The sequence below is a fragment of the Oncorhynchus clarkii genome, chromosome 6 (assembly GCF_045791955.1).
Source record: "Oncorhynchus clarkii lewisi isolate Uvic-CL-2024 chromosome 6, UVic_Ocla_1.0, whole genome shotgun sequence".
Classification (NCBI taxonomy): domain Eukaryota; kingdom Metazoa; phylum Chordata; class Actinopteri; order Salmoniformes; family Salmonidae; genus Oncorhynchus; species Oncorhynchus clarkii.
This window is the reverse complement of record NC_092152.1, coordinates 31,004,852-31,024,632: the sequence shown is the minus strand read 5'-3', so window position 1 is coordinate 31,024,632 and position 19,781 is coordinate 31,004,852. Positions and strand designations below refer to the sequence as shown.

Genomic DNA, 19,781 nt, shown 5'->3' with positions numbered 1-19,781 from the left:
ATAATCTCCACCCTGCACAGTCAGAAGAGGACTGGCCACCCCTCAGAGCCTGGTTCCTCTTTAGGTTTCTGCCTAGCTTTTCCTAGCTCACAAACTAGACTAGAAAAGCTTAATTGAGCCACAGTCCCACACGGTGACATTATATCATTGACGCAACGTTTTTTTTGTGCGGTAAAATGCTGCTCATGTCGCCTATACCAAAATCCGCCACTGAGAGTGAAAGGGAAGCCACCATGCCCCACCATTGCTCCTGACATGGATCCAAGCAACAGTAGGAAAACTGCATTGTAGAGAAGAGAGGGCAGCTCCTCATGACTGAAGGCGTAGAGTTAAAGATCTGTGTGTGTGAGAGGGAAATTTACACATTCTGTTTTCTATTTTTAATTTCACCTTTATTTAACCAGGTAAGCTAGTTGAGAACAAGTTCTCATTTACAACTGCGACATGGCCAAGATAAAGCAAAGCAGTGCGAAACAACAACAACACAGAGTTACACATGGAATAAACAAGCATACAGTCAATAAAAAATAAAAATAAAGTCTATATACAGTGTGTGCAAATGGCGTGAGGAGGTATGGCAATAAATAGGCCATAGTAGCGAAGTAATTACAGTTTAGCAAATTAACACGGGGGTGATAATTAGCAGATGATGATGTGTAAGTAGAAATACCCCTATTCAGGGGTAATATCAAATTCTTCATATCTGCTTTTAGACTACATCGGCACCCTGGGATCCGTCCACCTGGGCCTAAACTGAGCCTGGCTGGAATGTCACGTCAGCAGCATCAAATTTAACAGAAACGTTCCAAGGAAGAAAAATACGAGGTCATGCCTTCAGTGATATTCTGGTTGGAAAATCGATGCTCGAGAAAGATGCCGCGTTCAAAACAACTGGGAACTCGGAAAAAATACGAGGTCAAATCACGAAGTCAGTTGTCTTCAGGTCGGACCTCTAGAAAGAAGCCCGAGTTCCCGAGTTGGAATTCTGAGTTGGACGACGATTCAAATCGATTTTTCCAATTCGGAGCTCGTTTTTTTTCCGGAGTACCCCGTTTTTTTTCAACGCAGCACAAGTTTATCCATCCACCCGTTTACGCGCATGCGCTAACATCAGACGAAACGAAGATGGCGTCAGCACCTGGTGGGTTTCGTTCTCGGTCTATTTAATTGTGTCATTTTGCATGAATCCTTTAGATATTATCGACCATGTAAATACATTTGCATATTTATCAATAGTTACATCAAATGTATGTGTTTTAATCTAATATGTACGTATAATGCGAACGTTTATATATGTTCAGTAGCCGGTAGCTAGCTAGTTAGCTAACGCGTTGCGTTTGCAACGTTGGCCTAGTTTACGAAACTCTTCGATTTAAATCATTGGGTTGAGTTTAATCGGCCAGCCGGAGAATGGTGAATGAACGAGTTTACTTCGTTAGTTGACGTTGGCTAATGTAGAATCTAGGGCAGTAGGCCCAGCTAGCCATGATGCCGGGCCGAGGGGCACAAACTCTGACCACACACGTGCATCTGCCGAATTTGAATTCTAGGACCGACACGACTCTTATGATGCTCTAAAGGTCAGCCATTTTGGTCAGGAACTTAGTCAACCATTGTTTCTCATACATATGATTGTGTGAAATCATGCATTTTTAAGAATGTAATGTTATCTGCACTGTATCTTTGTTAGCTAACGTTAGTTAGCCAGTTGTAGATTAATAATGTTCCATAATGTTTCAAATTAACTGCCAACATTGTATTCAAACGATTCAGTCGCTCCACACACTGTGAAATCAGTTGATGATAGGACCATAGAAATGAAGTGAGTAAAACAGGATTGGAAACTCTAACCCAGGATATTTGACTGGTCAACTCATGGGTACGCTCGCAATGGCGGCTGGTAATTTTGTTGCAATTTCCAAAATAATTTGGAATGTCCTATCGACTGGATTGCCTTGTTAAAGTAGAATGTACATTTAAATTATGCTAACAGATGTGTCTCATGCAATGGAATTATTTTTTTTGTAATGTCAGATGGGAGTTGACTTTAAAAAATCGCAGCACCGATTGAAGTGTACACTTCCTGCTTTTACTTCCTGGCATGCGCCATTGATAACTACTAATGTTAGCGCCCTTAGAATTTTTTTAAATTGTAACTTTTACAACCAAGACTTTAAAAGAACTGATGTTTGCACAAAATGGAGGGATATTTGATGCATAACTAACTAAATTAATTAACAAATGTATGTTTAATCCAGTATAAATTAATGTTAGAATGTATTATACAAGAGACCAAATCCAGAAATTCTACAGTCATGTCTTAAGTGTAAAAGTATTGACTCAATAATCCATACTTTCTGGGAATTCTATGAATTTGTGGGCGGGGCTAGAAAGTTGGCTGTCAGAAGTATTACAATGTAGACTTTTAATCTGCCTGTCTGCATATTTCAAGACATGGCATATGGGGGGGGGGGGGGGGGGGGGGGGGTGTAGTGAGGTAGCCAATTGGCTGGATGATTCTCTTCTCATCACTCATCTTGAAAAAAACGTGTGTTAATAAAAACAAACTTGGAAGTCAAATCAATCTGCCATCATTGACACAATGAAAAAATCTAGTTATTTATTATTGAAATAGCATGGGAGACCAAGGAAAACAAATAGGTACAATTTTAGGCCAAGTAGCAAACAATAATGCAGGCACTAAGGATGGTTGTGAGCATGTGGGTCTGGGCAGATGAGATGTAGTCATTGTTTGTATCTGGAGTACAGGAGGTTGGGGGCACCTTAATTGACTTGAGTATAATGGTGTCAAACATGGTTTCCAGGTGTTTGAAGCCATTCCATTTCTTCCGTTCAGGCCATTTATTATGAGCCGTTGTCCCCTCAGCAGCCTCCTGTGATCTGGAGTGTAAAGAAAATAGTGTATATATATATATATATATATAAACTACTGATGCACCTATATGACATTTTTGGCCGGTACTGATATCCAATATTTTCCTTTCACTTTTTTTTGCCGGCCCTTTAAGCATTCTAGCACAGTTAAATAGTTAACACACACATAAACCCAGCGGTCTAATGGACTGCATTTCAGTGCAAGGGGCCTGGTTCGAATCCAGGCTGTATCACATCTGGCCGTGATTGGGAGTGTTTTGGGTCATTGTCCTATTGAAAAACAAATGACAGTCCCACTAAGCGCAAACCAGATGGGATGGCGTATCGCAGCAAAATGCTCTGGTAGCCATGCTTGTTAAGTGTGCCTTATATCCTAAATAAATCACTGATGGTGTCACCAGCAAAGCACCCCACACCAATACACCATTTCCTCCATGCTTCTCGGTGGGAACCACACATGCAGAGATAATCCGTTCACCTACACTGCGTCTCATAAAGACACTGGTTGGAACCAAAAAACTCAAATTTGGACTAGAGGTCGACCGAGTATGATTTTACCGCCGATACCGATTATTCACCCGTTTGGCGAAGTAGGCTGTGATTCAATGAGAAATTAACATTGATTATATGCAACGCAGGACACGCTAGATAAACTAGTAATATCAACCATGTGTAGTTAGTTACCTGGTGATTATGTTAAGATTGTTTTTTATAAGAAGTTTAATGCTAGCTAGCAACTTAACTTGGCTTCTTGCTGCCCTCGTGCAACAGGTAATCAGCCTGCCATGCAGGCTCCTCGTGGAGTGCAATGTAAGGCAGGTGGTTAGAGCATTGGACTAGTAACCGGAAGGTTGCAAAAACAAATCCCCAAGCTGACAAGGTAAAAATATGTTGCTTTGCCCCTGAACAAGGCAGTTAACCCACCATTCCTAGGCCTTCATTGAAAATAAGAATGTGTTCTTAATTGACTTGCCTAGTTAAATAAAGATGTAAGAATTTTTTTTTGCCAAATCGGTGTCCAAAAATACAGATTTACGATTGTTAAAAAAACAGCCATTCCGATTAATCGGTCAACCTCTAATTTGGACTCATCAGACCAAAGAACAGATATCCACCGGTCTGTTGTCCATTGCTTGTGTTTCTTGGCCCGAGCAAGTGTCTCTTCTTATTATTGGTGTCCTTTAGTAGTGGTTTCTTTGACCACGAAGGCCTGATTCATGCAGTCTCCTTTGAACAGTTGATGTTGAGATGTCTGTTGCTTGAACTCTGAATCATTTATTTGGGCTGCAATTTCTGAGGCTGGTAACTCCAATGAACTTATCCTCTGCAGCAGAGGATAACTCTGGGTCTTCCTTTCCTGTGGTGGTCCTCATGAGAGCCAGTTTCATAGTGCTTGATGCTTTTTGCGACGGCACTTGAAGAAACTTTCAAAGTGCTTGACGTTTTCCGGTTTGACTGGCCTTCATGTCTTGAAGTAATGATGGATTGTTTCTCTTTGCTTATGTGAGCTGTTCTTGCCATAATATGGGTGGTCTTTTACCAAATAGGGCTATCTTCTGTATACCACCCCTACCATGTCACAGCACAACTGATTGACTCAAATGCCTTAAGGAAAGAAATTCTGCAAATTAACTTTGAAGAAGGCACACCTGTTAATTGAAATGCATTCCAGGTGACTACCCCATGAAGCTGATTGAAAGAATGCCAAGAGTGTGCAGCGCTGTCATCAAGGCAAAGGGGGGCTATTTGAAGAATCTAAAATATATTTAGATTTCCATATTTGTTCATTGTTTTGATGTCTTCACTATTATTCTGCAATGTAGAAAGTCATTTTTTATGAGAAAAAAACCCCTTGAATGTGTAGGTGTCCAAACTTTTGATTGATACTCTGTGTGCGTAAAAATTACTACTAGCGACGCTGGTCCCTTGAATTGCAAAGGGTTATGGAATATTCTAACCCTGTTGTCTTAACCTTATAATCTTCAACCAAAAGGACTGTTGAACTTGAAAGATTTTCCCATTGTGTGGCCTGGCCTGGTTGGCACTGCCGAGGGTCTACACAAGATTATTGCCCAGTGAACATGAGTAGTTTCTTCTCATGAGTCCAAAGTGGATTTTGATACTGTACTAGCCTGTAGAACTGTTGTTGAATGTTAGACTAGTAATTTATTTTGTAATTTTCTTTTACAGATTACAGTTCCTACAACCAGGCCGGTGCCCAGCAGGGGTAAGTCTTTCTACATGCAGGTTGTGTACTACTTAGAAGTGTTCTAATGAATCCAGAGGAATGGGTGTTTGTGTTATTTGACACAATTAATTATGATCTACAGAAACGAGATGAATGATTGATCTTGTGTCCCTGCAGGTATGGCTCATATGCTGCTCAGCCCTCACAGGGCTATGGACAATCTGCCCAGGTGAGTTTTATATTTAGACACGGCCATTTATGAATGACACATACCTGCAGAGACCCACAATACTGCATTGACCTCATTCCATGTTTAGTTTGAACTGAAGCACAGGACAGCGTGCCATCTTTCCCAGGGTACTTGTCATTATCTATCGGTCTATAAAATAATATTTTGTATTTCAGCAGGGTTATAGCCAGCAAGGATATGGGTCCTACGCCCAGCCTGCTGCAGCTGAGACCGGATACTCTCAGGCAGCACCCTCTGCTGGCGGCTATGCGCAGCAGTATGGTTCCTCCTATGGGCAACCAGCACCAGGTCAGTTTCAAACTGATCAAATGATAGGCCAAAAGTAATTTTGGTGGAATGGAATGAGAATTGTCCATAATGCCTCTAACCATTGACCACATGTAATGTCAATCCTGTATTTATATTACTGCAAATGTGCTTTGAGTGCCTTAAAGGACCATTTTCAACCCAAGTCACCATTTTTGAACTGTGAACCTTCTCTCCTCTTGCTTTCATGTTACAGCTGGGAATAAAACAGGTTCGACACAGATTACTTTTAATCTCTATCCATTTCATGCCACTTAGGCTAAGTCTATACAAAGTGTTCAATGGCTGGCTGGATAGATCCATGTAATATATTTCACATCGTGTGTAGTAGACTATAGTATTGTGAGTAGACTAGTTGAACCCTGGAGAAGAGAGATTTATTTGACACTATTTATTCCTCCTGCATCATGACTGTAAAAGACATCTTACGACTGACTATAAGACTATAGATCCTTCAGAATGGTATTCATCTACCGATATCTAACACTAATTCTAACACACTTTTAATAACACAATGGTATTATTATGTGCCATTTAATATTCTTCATCAGTGCTGCTCTGTCAGGTTGTAGAAGTCCAGAGTGGTTATAGTGTGATCTAAAATCCTAACCGGGTTGTACCTGGAATGATCTATCTACACCTTCTTCAATTAAACCATTTCCTGTTTGACCACAGCTGGGTACCCTGCTGCCCAGCCCAGTGCCCATGGCTACTCCCAGCCTGCCGCGGGCTATGGAGCCAGTGGATATGAGAGTGCTCCTGCTGCTGCTCCCGCTGCCTCTCAGCCCTCCTATGGCTCCCAGCCAGGCTATGCAGCCCAGTCTGCCTACGCTGGCTACAGCCAGCAGGCTGCTTCCACTGCACCTCCGAGGTAGGCTAACTAGTCTCACATTAGGACACGGGTGTAATCGTGGTAGTGATGCAGTGAATGTTACATTATTTTGTTGATGTTTCTTGATTTTAGCTTGTACGCAGTGGAAGACAAGTTGCAGCTGTCAACCCATAAGAAACGTATAGTTGTGGAGCACTCTTTATGACCTATTCAGTCCCTGCCCGTCCCTAACCACTTCAGTTATAATGCCAGCAGCCAGCCAGCTGGCTACAGCCAGAGCAGCTACTCCCAACCAGGGGGATATGCCGCGCAGCAGAGTGGGTACCAGGCCCAGCAGGGAAGCTATGGGCAGCAGCAGAGTGGGTACCAGCAGCAGCAGCCCCCACCTCAGCAGCAACAGGCCCCTGCCGCGGCCTACCCTCCTCAGGCCTCAGGTTCCTACGGGCAGCCTGCAGGCAGCCAGTATGGACAACAAAGTGGGCCCCAAAGTGGTTACAACCAGTCAAGCCATTACAGTAAGACTAGTGGTCTCCCCTGTTATTTTAACACACACACAAGCATTGCAATAGGCCTACCTGCTAGTTATAATCTTAGTCATGTTGATGTTCATTCATTTTCACACAAGGGCATTTCCGCTAATCCTCATGTTATTCTGTAGATAACTATGGACAGGAGGGCAGAGGCAGCTCTGGCTACTCTGGCTCTGACCCTGCTAGGTTCCCAGGGGCAGGGGAGAGCCGTGGGCCACCCAGGGATGGCTATGACAGGGGCGGCATGATGCACGGTGGCAGGGGACGTGGGGGCATGGGCCGTGGAGGCATGGGGTAAGTCACTCTCCTTATTGCTCAACATAACTTCCATCCATTCTTGCAGGTGCTGCGGCCAGGCTGAGCAGGGCTGAGTTTGAAGTTCCCCTTAAACACTAATTGGGTCAAGTTATAACCCTACAAAGGTAAAATAGACATCTCTTTTATTAGTGGGGAAAGTCACTGTTTACTTTGTGTAGGATCAAATATCTAATGCCTACAAAAAGTATCATGAAGGGACCCCCTATTTGTGGGTACAAACTCTTAGCCCTGCCATACAGTGGCCAAAGGTAAGAAGGAATATGATTTCATGAAACAAAGAGCTGGGACTGACATTTGTGAACAGAAAGCTGGAGTTGTAAACTATTCAATCAGACATCCCTTTTTGCTGTACCACAGCTTTACAGGTGTATATAATCTATAGCATTGATTATTGTCCATCTATTTACAAGGCTTCAGGGTTACTGCTGCAGGTTTCAATGATTTGGTGGGCACACCGCACCTTTTTAAATGATTGCTGTGAGGTTAAATACATTTTAATATGGTATAAAAATGTACCTATTTAATCTAACTCTGATTTTATTTTTAAAAAGCTGACCCAGAAGGTATTTGGGAGTATGCACTATGGGAGTTTAGTTGCTAACTAATTTACCTCAAATTTTGGCTTGTGTTGTCATATCGATTACTTATCTCTTGAAACCACAAAATCCTTAGTTTTAAGCTAACAAACCTTTGCAATACAAGACAAGCTTTTTCTCATTGGTGTTTGGAGGTGTGCCCCTTTCTGTCCAATTAGCTAATTTTGGACAATATTTCGGGGGCCCTTTTTGGCTCATGACCCCCAGGGGCAGATCTTCTAAAATTACTTTAGTTTGTTTAATAAGCTAGACATATTGATTGCCTATACCAAGGAGTTTAATTGCATACTAAGTTGAGGTTAATGCACATTTGGGATTTAGAGTTTTTCCCTGGAAAACCGATAACGTACATTTCTACGGGATACATCCATGCAGAACTAAGGTTATCCCCTTGTAGGTTATTGGTACTAAACTGGCAACCTGGGCATTATGATGGCAGCTATGTTTTCATTGTAGAGTTTGAGGTGAGGTTGATCCCATTGAGTATCAGACAGCTGAAGGTAATATCCCTGGAACAAGAAAAAAATAATAAAGAATTGGCGCATGTTCACTAGGTCACACCAGACTCATATGTTCTATTATGTTTTGCTCTAGGCTTGTATTATATTAATATTATTCAGTACATGGCTATGTGCTTTCCCTAAAGAGAGGATCAAAGTGAATAATTCCACCTTTGTCTACAGCACAATCTTTTATTAATTACATGACACTTGTCACATTTCTTAACCTCAATTGATTTTTGATTTTGTCATATTTTCAAGTTGAAAGTGGCCTTTATTTCTCTTAACATTGCTTAAAGTAGTCAAGAAATGTGGCATGGGCCTCCCGAGTGGTGCAGTGGTCTAAGGCCTTGTATCGTGGTGCTAGCTGTGCCACTAGAGATTCTGGGTTCGAGTCCAGGCTCTGTCGCAGCCGGCCGCGACTGGGAGACCCATGGGGCGGCGCACAATTGGCCCAGCGTCGCCGGGTTAGGGGAGGGTTTGGCCGGCAGGGATGTCCTTGTCCCATCGCTCACTATCGACTCGTGACGGGCCAGGCACAGTGCATGCTGACACTGGTCGCCAGGTGTACGGTGTTTCCTCCGATACATTGGTGCGGCTGGCTTCTGGGTTAAGCGGCATTGTGTCAAGAAGCAGTGCGGCTTGGTTGGGTTGTGTTTCGGAGGACGCACGGCTCTCGGCTTTTGCCTCTCCCGAGTCCGTGCGGGAGTTGCAGCGATGAGACAAGACTAACTACCAATTGGATACCACGAAAAAGGGTAAAGGAAAAAAAATATCATTTGGCATTCATATGTAACTCCTGTTTTACTTCTTTATACATTATAGCTTTTAGGGCAAAATGTTTTGGGTCCGGTTTCCCAGGGTAAGCCTAGTCCTGGACTAAAAATAATGCACAGAATGTTTTTTAGTCTTTGGACTACGCTTCATCTGTGTCTGGGGAAACCAGCCCCTTATGTGTTTTAGTTTTTAAAATGTGGTTTGGATTACAAATGTTTTGTTTAATCAAATGAACACCTTTTTAACATGCTTTGTCACATTTACGCTACAGGTAACAGTGAGAGCCATGTAAACCCATCTATATTCTATAAAGTACCTGTACTCAATACAGAGCCGGCAGCTTAAACAACCGAAGGGGTTAAACCACAGAGATTTGGGTTCTGCCTTAAATCCAAGAGATGAGGATGGTGCTGTCTAAAGCATGCTGGGAAACTCTTTAAAATGATAATTACATTTGTATAGTAAAATCATTACTTTTACCTTGGTGAACATTGTAACATGGTCAAGTTTAAATTCTGTATTTATTAGAATTGTTTTAACTTCAATTCATGTTTTTGTAAAATAATGTATATGGATGGTGTGTTTTTTGGTTTTAATTTCAAAGGTGACTGTAATCACCTGTTTTTTGTTTAATATTTCAGATGCATTGCATTTGACGTCAACCATTTGTTTTAACTCGTATAGGCATTTGCTTCAACTGTAAATTGGACATAATGCACTAGCTTTCCACGTATTTAACTGTATCTGTAAGTTATCTCTTGTCAGTATAGTATCTCCAGGCTAGTCATTATTAAACTGCATATGGAATGCATCTAAAAAAGGTTTCCTTTGTAACACATTCCTGGGATTCTGTCACATATTTCCCCAAAGGTAGAGATTTAACACCCCTCAGCTAGCTCCAAACTAGCCAGTATCTGCTATTAAATGCTGTCATTAAGAATCCTTCTAGTAAAGGAATGATGCCATATAGTTGCTGTTAATTCCTTCATTCCCATTAACTGGATTGCATAGACTGTGTAGGCATGTTGGGGGGTTGTTAAATGAACTAGTCAGAACTGTGTCCGTCAACCTCCCCAAACGAGCCATGGGGCTCCATGCATGGAAGTGGCTGTTAAAAGGGAAATCGCCTTCATATCTCCATTTATTCCCCCATAGCGTCGCTGGAGACAGAGGTGGCTTCAATAAGCCCGGTGGTAAGTTAACGAGTATTACACTGGCTTGTCCACTCCAGACCTTTACCTACTAGAGCATGTACGCGCAGAGCATTTACCTAAGCCCTTACGTTGGTGTGTGCAGCGTTTTTGGGGGGGTAGCCAAATATATAGGTGGCTATTAGAATGGATGGAAATAGAAGGGGGTCCAGTTTAAATGTCTGAGACATCTGTTTGGAAAGGGGTACTTTTTACTCTGGTTTATATCACTCACTGCCTAAGGTAACCTTGAAGAGCAAGGTACTCTTATTTCACAATGACATATTAATGACAAATGACTGCTGCCAAGAAATGTCAGTTTTGAAAAATGGTTTTGCATTTACAATTTCATGGAGCCAAACCCCTGGTATTTTTGGGGGTTAATATTATGTGGTTTCTTAGGACATTTTCTTATGGCACACATTTTTATACAAACGGGTCTGAGGTTTTTATTTACATCATGATCAATATATTTTCAAAAACGTCTGACATCTGTGTTCTGGAGGACTGTGTCTTGTGTTATCACTTAAAATACTCTTCAGCAGTTTAGCAGAGGACTTGAGTGACACAAACTGACTTTGGCACTTTTTTCCCCCTCGCCTGATGGCAAACAGGACCCATGAACAACGGGGCAGTGCGTAACATGGGTAAGCAGATACTAAATGACCAACACTTGTATCATAGATCAGAAGCATTGACGGATCAATTGCTAACCTTTGAACGTTTATCTTACTGGTTTGTATTTGCCTGAAAGGCTTTGTTTCGTTGATCTTGGTCCAACTTCTTGGCTTAATGGTTTATGAATCTGAGATGAATAAGGACAGTGTAGTGGAAGTGTAGCTGTAGTGTTTCCTGTCAGTTTTTTGAATGGTAGTTCTCTTTGTTCAGGGCGCCCTGAGGAGCAGGATGACTCTGAGAACAGCACCATCTACATCACAGGACTCACAGAGAACGCCACTCTGGAGGAGATGGCTATCTTCTTCAAAGACCCTGGACCCATCAGGGTGAGGACACTCAATCTAAGGACCTCAACTTAGACACACATTAAGTTGTATTTGTCTCTTCCAAAACATGCCTATGTACACTGAAAAAAATATATAAGTGCAACATGCAACAATTTAAAAGATTTTACTGAGTTACAGTTCATATAAGGAAATCTGTCAATTTAAAATAAATAAATTAGGCCCTAGTCTATGGATTTCACATGACTGGGAATACAGATATGCATCCAACGTACTGCAGACATTATGGCTTATGGTAGAGAAATTAACACAACATTTTCTGGCAACAGCTGTTGGACATTCCTGCAGTCAGCATGCCAATTGCACTGAACAGATAATGAATGCTCTAAAAAATGTTCTCAAAAAGAATGTCAACAGCAGATAAGTGTTAATGGTGGGGTAGGTTGACTTTTGAGTGATGAATTCCTCTTTTGTTCAGATGAACCGGAGGTTGGGCAAGCCTGCCATCAACATCTACACAGACAATGATTCCGGGAAGCCCAAGGGAGACGCCACACTGTCCTACGAGGAGCCCTCCTTTGCCAAAGCTGCTGTAGAGTTATTTGATGGTATGTCATACTGGCCCTTTTTAACCTGCATCTGCCTACTCTGATTCTACCCTTGAACCATCCAAATGAATGCATATCAGGACATGTTGATGTGCACTGAAATGTACTTTAGAATACTAGTAATGACCATTAACTCTTGCCTTTTCTCTCCATTTCTCTGTATTCCTGTTACATTCTGTTTATGACCTCAACAGGGAAAGAGTACCAGGGCAGGAGGCTGAAGGTGTCCATGGCTCGCCGTAAGCCCATGATGGGTGGAATGAGAGGGGGCATGTCCATGAGGGGTGACATGATGGGCCGTGGAGGACCTGGAGGTATATTTAAGTCAACTGTTTATTTGTTCAAAACTGAAAATACACTGAACAGAAATGTAAATGCAACATGCAACAATTTCAAAGATTTTACTGAGGTACAGTTCATATTAGGAAATTGGTAAATTGAAATAAATAAATTAGGCCCTAATATATGGATTTCACATGACTGGGAATACAGATATGCAGTAGTTGGTCACAGATGTCTTTATAAAAAAGGTAGGGGCATGGATCAGAAGACCAGTCAGTATCTGGTGTGAACACCATTTTCCTCATGCAGCGTAACACATCTCCGTCGCATAGAGTTGATCAGGCTGTTGATTGTGGAATGTTGTCCCACTCCTCTTCAATGGTTGTGTGAAGTTGCTGGATATTGGTGGGAACTGGAACACGCTGTCGTACGTGTCGATCCAGAGCATCCCAAACATGCTCAATGGGTGACATGTCTGGTGAGTATACAGGCCATGGAAGAACTGGTACATTTTCAGCTTCCAGGAATTATGTACAGATCCTTGCGACATGGGGCCGTGCATTATGATGCTGAAACATGAGGTGATGGCACAACAATGGGCCTCAGGATCTCATCACGGTATGTCTGTGCATTCAAATTGCCATCGATATAATGCATTTTTGTTCATTGTCTGTAGATTATGCCTGCCCATACCGTAACCCCACCGCCACTATGGGGCACTCTGTTGACATCAGAAAACCGCTAGCCCACACAACGCCATACACCGCTGTCTGCCATCTGTAGAATTGAAACTATGATTAATCTGTGAAGAGCACACTTCTCCAGCGTGCCGGTGAGCGCACTGAAGTCGGTTAAGATGCCGAACTGCAGTCAGGTCAAGGCCCTGGTGAGGACGATGAGCATGCAGATGAGCATCCCTGAGACGGTTTCTGACCTTTTGTGCAGAAATTTTTCGGTTGTGCAAACCCAAAGGATCATCAGCTGTCCGGGTGGCTGGTTTCCGATGATCCCACCAGATGTGGAAGTCCTAGGGCTGGCATGGTTACACGTGGTCTGTGGTTGTGATGCCGGTTGGACATACTGCCACATTCTCCAATGACAGAGAAATGAACATTCAATTATCTGGTAACATCTCTGGTGGATATTCCTGCAGTCAGCAAGCCAATTGCGCGCCCCCTCAACTTGAGACATCTGTGGCACTTTGTTGTGTGACACACATGCGCATTTTAGTGGACTTTTTTTTCCCCCAGTGCAAGGTGCACCTGTGTAATAATCATGTTTAATCAGTTTATTGGTAGGACACACCTTTCAGTTCGATGGATTATCTTGGCAACGGAGAAATGCTCACTAACATGGATGCAAACAAATTTTTGGGAAACTTTTTGTGCGTATGGAACATTTCTAAGATATTTTATTTCAACTCATGAAACATGGGAGCAACACTTTACATGTTGCGTCTTTATATTTTTGTTCAGTATATATAGCTGCCGCACATTTGCCATGGCAATATAATGAACTATTGAAACAACCCCTGGTGTGTGTTATCAGGCATGATGGGCCGTGGAGGAGAGCGTGGAGGTTTTGTCCCACGAGGAGGACCACATGGTATGGGCAGAGGTGGGCCAGGTGGCCCAGGTGGCAACATGCAGCAGAGAGCTGGAGACTGGGAGTGCCCCAACCAGTAAGGACCTCTCAAGAAAGAGTTTACCCTTTCCCAATTTTTTTTTTAATGAACTTTACAGTACAGGTAGTGGTTTTTGTGTATATCACTGAATGGTTGTCCTTCTCAGGGGCTGTGGCAACCAGAACTTTTCCTGGAGGATGGAGTGTAACCAGTGCAAAGCTCCCAAACCAGAGGGCTTTGGGCCCCCTTCAGGTACAGCGGTCACTGGCACAGCAGCACTATTGTTAGGGCCTGGTTCAACTGTAGACAGGAACCATTATAACAATTTGTGTTATTTGAGCAACGGGCTGAATTACCTTCCCTGTTTCACATATCTTAATGTTTGCAATGTAACACAGCCAAATCAAACAGGTTTAACACCTAGACTTCAGGGTCAATGCTTAGCAGTTGTACTAAATTGAACAAAAATAAACACAACATGTAAAGTGTTCCCATGTTTCACGAGCTAAAATAAGTCCCAGAAATGTTCCATACGCACAAAATGTTTATTTCTCTCAAATGTGTTTATACCTGTTAGTTTGCATTTCTCCTTTGCCAAGATAATCCATCCATCTGACAGGTGTGGCATTTCAAGAAGCTGATTAAACAGCATGATCAGGACACAGGTGCACCTTGTGCTGTGGACAATAAAGGGCCCCTTTAAAATGTGCAGTTTTGTCACACAACATAATGCCACAGATGTCTCGAGTTTTGAGGAAGCTTGCAATTGGCATGTTGACTGCAGGAATGTCCACCAGAGCTGTTGCTTGAGAATTTAATGTTAATTTCTCTACCATACGCTGCCTCCAACGTCGTTTTAGAGACTTTGGCAGTACGTCTAACCGGCCTCAAAACCGCAGACCACGTGTAACCACGCCAGCCCAGGACCTCCACTTTCGGCTTCTCCACCAGTGGGATCAACTACGGGGGGGGGGGGGGTGGGTTGCTGAGGAGTATTTGTCTGTAATAAATCCCTTTTGTGGGGAAAACTCATTCTGATTGGCTGGTATCCCCAGTGGGTGGGCACCCATGGCTGCACCCCTGCCCAGTCATGTGAAGTCCATAGATTAGGGCTCATTTAATTTATTTAAATTTATTGATGAAATGTAACTCAGTAAAAGCTTAAATTGTTGCATGTTTATTTTTGTTCAGTATAGATTAGTGTCAACTCTGGGGAAACATGAAACCATCCATGTTTAGCAGTCTGTTTACTGTAATTGAAAGCTTTGATGTTGGAGGGGCTTGCTCTATGTGCACTGGGAATACTATGTTTAATCTTGTTTCCCTTCCTGTTAACGTGTGCATGTCAACGATAGTCTGGTGGCAAGCTTAACTGGGTCTTGTGTGATTTTGTTCAGGTGGTGAGCGAGGCAGGGGTGGCATGGGGATGCGTGGGGGCAGAGGGATGGACCGTGGCGGGCCAGGAGGGCCTGGAGGCTTCCGTGGAGGATGGGGAGGTGACCGTGGCGGTGGATTCAGGGGACGTGGTGGAATGGACCGAGGGGGATTCCGAGGGTCTAGCAGGGGAGGACCGCCTATGGACCGAGGAAGAGGAATGGGGAGAGGAGGAATGGGGGGGCCCCCAGGCAAGATGGATATGAGGTAAAGGAACATGTTGGACTGCTTTCATCATACTCATGTATTACTATGTTTGTTGGACACTAAATTACTGCTTTTCCTCTCTCATAGGGACCATCGCCAGGAACGCAGGGACCGACCCTACTGAAAGACAGCAATTTGAATTTTCCATTTAGTGCAGGATTTGATTTTTAAAATGAAATTAATTTATGATTCCGTTTTTATTAATGGTTATAGAACTGCTTTTGAAATACTCTGGTGCAGTTTCATTCAACTCGTAGTTAAACGTTTAGTTTTTTTATAGTTTTATTTACCCTTGGTTCAGTTATTTTGACTTGTGCAAGTTTATTTTTTGCATTTCTTAGATGTACAGACTGATTTTGACAGTTTATTGTAAAACATGACACTTCTTTTTTAATTGTAATTGCTTCTCCTTCCCATAGCTGTGTAATGATAAACAATTTTGAAAATAAAATGTCCACCCTGATTTGATGCTAAAAGAAGTTCAGATCCATTGCTGTTATGAGGCATCATGAATGGTTGACTTTTTGAATTTGTCTTCATCTTGGTTCTCAAATGGTGGGAAAAGTAGGAATTGTACAGCTCTACAGCAATGTTCTCTTTCAGAATTGTCAACAAGGAGGCACTGTAATATGCAGCTTTGAAAGAATGCTGGCATGATATCTGTTTGACCAACAACTGTTGAAGATACATCAGCTGTCATAGAGGATTTGTCTTCATGTTGTATTGCAATCATATAGTCAATGAACACACTTTCAATACTGCTTTGTGGAACGAGTTTGACAACTAAACTGCACATTTACCAGTAAGAATGAAGATCAACTGCTTTCTGGCTTTGCTTTACAGAATTGCCTTGATGTCTTTGCATTTTCTTTTCGACTTTGAGAAACCTCCCAATCCAATCAAGAAACAATGGATGTTATTAACCACAGATGTCAGCCACCCCTGTCTGTGACTGATACCACATTTGCATCTGTTCAGCATATGTCCACAGTGATCTGAGCCCTTTGATAATCACCCTTCTCTTCCCAATGAAAGTGAATTGATTGGCTTTGTTTAAATATACCAGTTGGGTCAGTTATTTATAATCCAGTTTTATGTTTGTCTGCCTGTAATCACTGACCGCACAGTCAGGGTGCATTTATTGTGCTGTGGTAAAGTGTTGTGATCCAGAGAAAAGTACATGCTCCAGCCTAAACGTCTAACTTCCTTTTAAAGCCCTATGTTCTGTGTGGGTGAAGTCCGGTCACAGCTCACGCTTCCGAGTTCCTTGAGGACTGGTATCCAGTTGCTCATGCTGGGGAACAGATCACTGTGCGAGTTGTCTGACACAGAAAAAATTATTTATCCCAGTCCCAAAAATTCTCAACCAACACATCTCTATCTCAAAGAAAAAAGTATTTTTCCCATCTTTCCATTCCATATTGAAATCGGACGCAGAGCATGTGCTGAGCCAAGCATGGGGCTGCTGTTGTTTCAGACAGTGCTCGTCTGGCCCGGCCTGTAAAAACTGGAGTTAGCAGAGAATCAAGTTTGTTTGTATTCCAGACTAGAGGTAACTACTAGGCTTATCTATTTCATATTGACAAAGAGTGACCTATAATCTTTTTTTGAAGTATCACTTCTTGTTGGGAAGCAAATTCGTCCTGCCCTGACACTTGGGTCTGACCCATAAAAAGGATACTCACTAATTTCCCCCGCATTCTTAACGGGATGTGCACATATGCTCGTTTGAGGGAAGGATTACATCACTAGTAGACAGGGTTGGGTAGGTTACTTTCTAAATGTTACCTGATTAGATTACTTTCCCCTTTAGGGGCATTAGAAGACAAACATTTCTGACGACAGGAGACAAATAGCGAAGTAAAACAATTTTATTACCATTAAATTGAGTTCAATATCGTTAAAATATTTAGGTCTATGTAGCCTATACTGTATTCATCTTATTATTTAGCCTATTATATTAGTGAATGGAACGAGCTGCAAAAAAATACTAAAACTGGACCGTTTTATCTCCATCTCTTCATTATGGACACTTACAGACAGTTGTAGCTGCTTCGCGTGATTTATTATTTATGTATTATTGGGCCCAGACAACAGCACAAAACGCAAGAAGGAAGAGACAACACTCTTCCTTCTTGCGTTTTGTGCTGTTGTCTGGGCCCAATAATGTTTGTACCAGGTTTTGTGCTGCTTTCCATGTTGTGTTGTTGTTTTAGGTCTCTCTTTATGTAGTGGTGTCTCGTCGTGATGTGTGTTTAGTCCTATATTTAATTTTTTAATCCCAGCCCCCGTATGAGGCATTTTGACTTCTGGTAGGCCGTCATTGTAAATAAGAATTTGTTCTTAACTGACTTGCCTAGTTAAATTAAAATATATCCTTCGTTTGTTAGGTTAATTAAAAAACTATCCTTCGCTTGTCAGCAAAGAAATGGTCACAGAAAGACACACCTTAATTTTGTGTTTAGTGGAGATATTCTGTGTATAAAGTGACGCGGAAGGGCGAAGAATCATTAACGACGTAGGCTACTTAGCTGTTCTACGAGTGGTCTGGTGCAGTCGTTAAATAACGACCGTTTTGAATAGCAAGTTTAGTAACGATGGTTTTGGCAAATAGCTCGGATATTTAACGACGCTCCTATGAAGGTTCTAACGACGAACGTAACCTTAAAATGCCTTTGGGAAACCGGGCCTACTCTGGTGGCCACTAACAATTAAAATACATTTCTTCAAAAATGGAAGGCAGTCGGTAGGAGGCAAGATCAGGTCGGGACCATTGTAGCCAATGAGAGTGTGGCTCAACTGTTTCCACTAGTCACCGCAGCCACAAAGTGAAAATTGGCTATATCGTAAACATTCATGAAAACAAACATTTGCTTTCTGGTTTTAATTTAGGGTTAGGCATAAGGTTAGTAGTAAGGTTAGATTTAAAATCAAATTTTAAGATGATGAATTGTAGAAACGAGCGGGGTTTATGACTTTGTGGCTGTGGTAACTAGTGACAACTGGCAAACCGATATAGGCCTAAAGTTTTTTTCAAAGTTGCCGGGATGTCACGTGTCCTACTTAAATCAGTAAACTCGTAACAACCTAATCAATCCGAAACATCTATTCGATCAAATAAGCAATCTGTTTTGTGAACCAAATTCGACACTCTCATTGACCTCCATACAAAAACTCCTCGTTCGGTGACCAAAAAAACGCCACCTCCTGGAGAAGACAGATTTTGTGCCCAGTTATCCTTCTCGCTTAGCCTCTTCCTCTCTGGTTCCCCAACACTTCGTTCTCCTCACCCGGTTTTACATTCGGTTTTCAATTATACACAGTACACACAGGAAAAAAATCATACCTATAATTGTTTTCGCCTAACGGCTCCCGCAATCCATATATATCACAGCCCAATGTTGCAAATTGAAGTAGTGTAACTGTTGCTATCTCTCAATGCTGCATCGTTACATTGTAATATTAATTTGATTCCTTTGGAGTGATTTCAATAAGCTATTAGTAATTGGACATCTTTTTCCTATGTTAAAATGGTTATGCTTGAATTTGACGCACTTCGAACATGTGGGCTGCCTGTTGACATGCTAATAACGTTTCCCTGACGTTTGTTGTCTGCTTTTTCAAACCCGAGGAAATGGACTCGCCTCCCATTTTTTTATTGCCCAGTGTCCTGGGAGGAAAGTAACTTGGCGTTGAAGACGACAATGAAAAAATAGCCCACAAGCGAGGGTTGATTTAAAACGACTTGTGTCTTACACTTTTGAACTCATTCAAATTGTAGTCTATTACAGCTTTTGTTCGTGGGTCTGGTTTCGATTTGTTTTACTGAATGAGTCTGATCGAAAAACGGTCCGTTCTTGACAAAACATTCCATTTTCAAAGGTAGGTAAGAATTAAATGTGCTAATTATTGCTTTGTGAAAAGTTGTTAGTTATATAGAAAATATCGGTCATATTCACACACCCGGTGCGGTCATTACCACGATTTGAAATCCTATCGATGAATGATGGTCTTTTCTTGGCGGTGTATGATGTGCATTTTAAAACCCTGGCTGCTTGGCTAATCCAGCCACCTGTTTATCACATTTTAATTTATTCTAGCGCTGTCATGTTTTTTTCTTGGCACGTGAACTAGTGGTTCGCGGGTCAACTGTTTGTTCTCTAGCAATTGCTATACGTGTTTAATTACGATATTAAATTATCAGGCGGTAAGTACCGGGTTACGCTTTTTTTCTCCCATGTACATAATGGGATATGCCACTGAATCGCTCAACCTGTCTAAA

General features: G+C 42.0%; 2 protein-coding genes across 10 annotated transcripts in view; both read left to right on the top strand.

Moving 5' to 3' along the window:
* Positions 1-1,089: 1,089 nt before the first annotated feature.
* LOC139410963 (RNA-binding protein EWS-like) lies at positions 1,090-16,312 on the top strand. Of its 8 annotated transcripts, none has more exons than XM_071156699.1 (16): positions 1,090-1,141; positions 5,086-5,122; positions 5,261-5,312; positions 5,489-5,621; positions 6,315-6,510; positions 6,724-6,986; positions 7,130-7,295; positions 10,348-10,385; positions 10,997-11,029; positions 11,271-11,386; positions 11,823-11,952; positions 12,147-12,266; positions 13,783-13,915; positions 14,025-14,110; positions 15,256-15,499; positions 15,587-16,312. In XM_071156699.1, exons 1-16 carry the CDS (start codon positions 1,126-1,128, stop codon positions 15,621-15,623), a joined length of 1,800 nt encoding a protein of 599 aa, XP_071012800.1. In that variant the 5' UTR covers positions 1,090-1,125; the 3' UTR covers positions 15,624-16,312. The 8 variants fall into 8 exon arrangements, with proteins under 8 accessions (XP_071012800.1, XP_071012804.1, XP_071012801.1 ...); XM_071156700.1 differs by having other exon boundaries at positions 1,091-1,141; positions 6,727-6,986; XM_071156698.1 differs by lacking the exon at positions 1,090-1,141 and adding an exon at positions 3,673-3,705 and having other exon boundaries at positions 6,727-6,986.
* A 2,794-nt stretch (positions 16,313-19,106) lies between these two features.
* LOC139410949 (GAS2-like protein 1) overlaps positions 19,107-19,781 on the top strand; it is a 37,867-nt gene continuing 37,192 nt past the window's right edge. Inside the window, exon 1 of one of the 2 annotated variants that reach the window (XM_071156645.1) lies at positions 19,107-19,381. The gene's annotated coding sequence lies outside the window, so the exon portion shown is untranslated. The remainder of the gene's footprint in view (positions 19,382-19,781) is intronic. The other variant, XM_071156646.1, reaches the window with a different exon arrangement.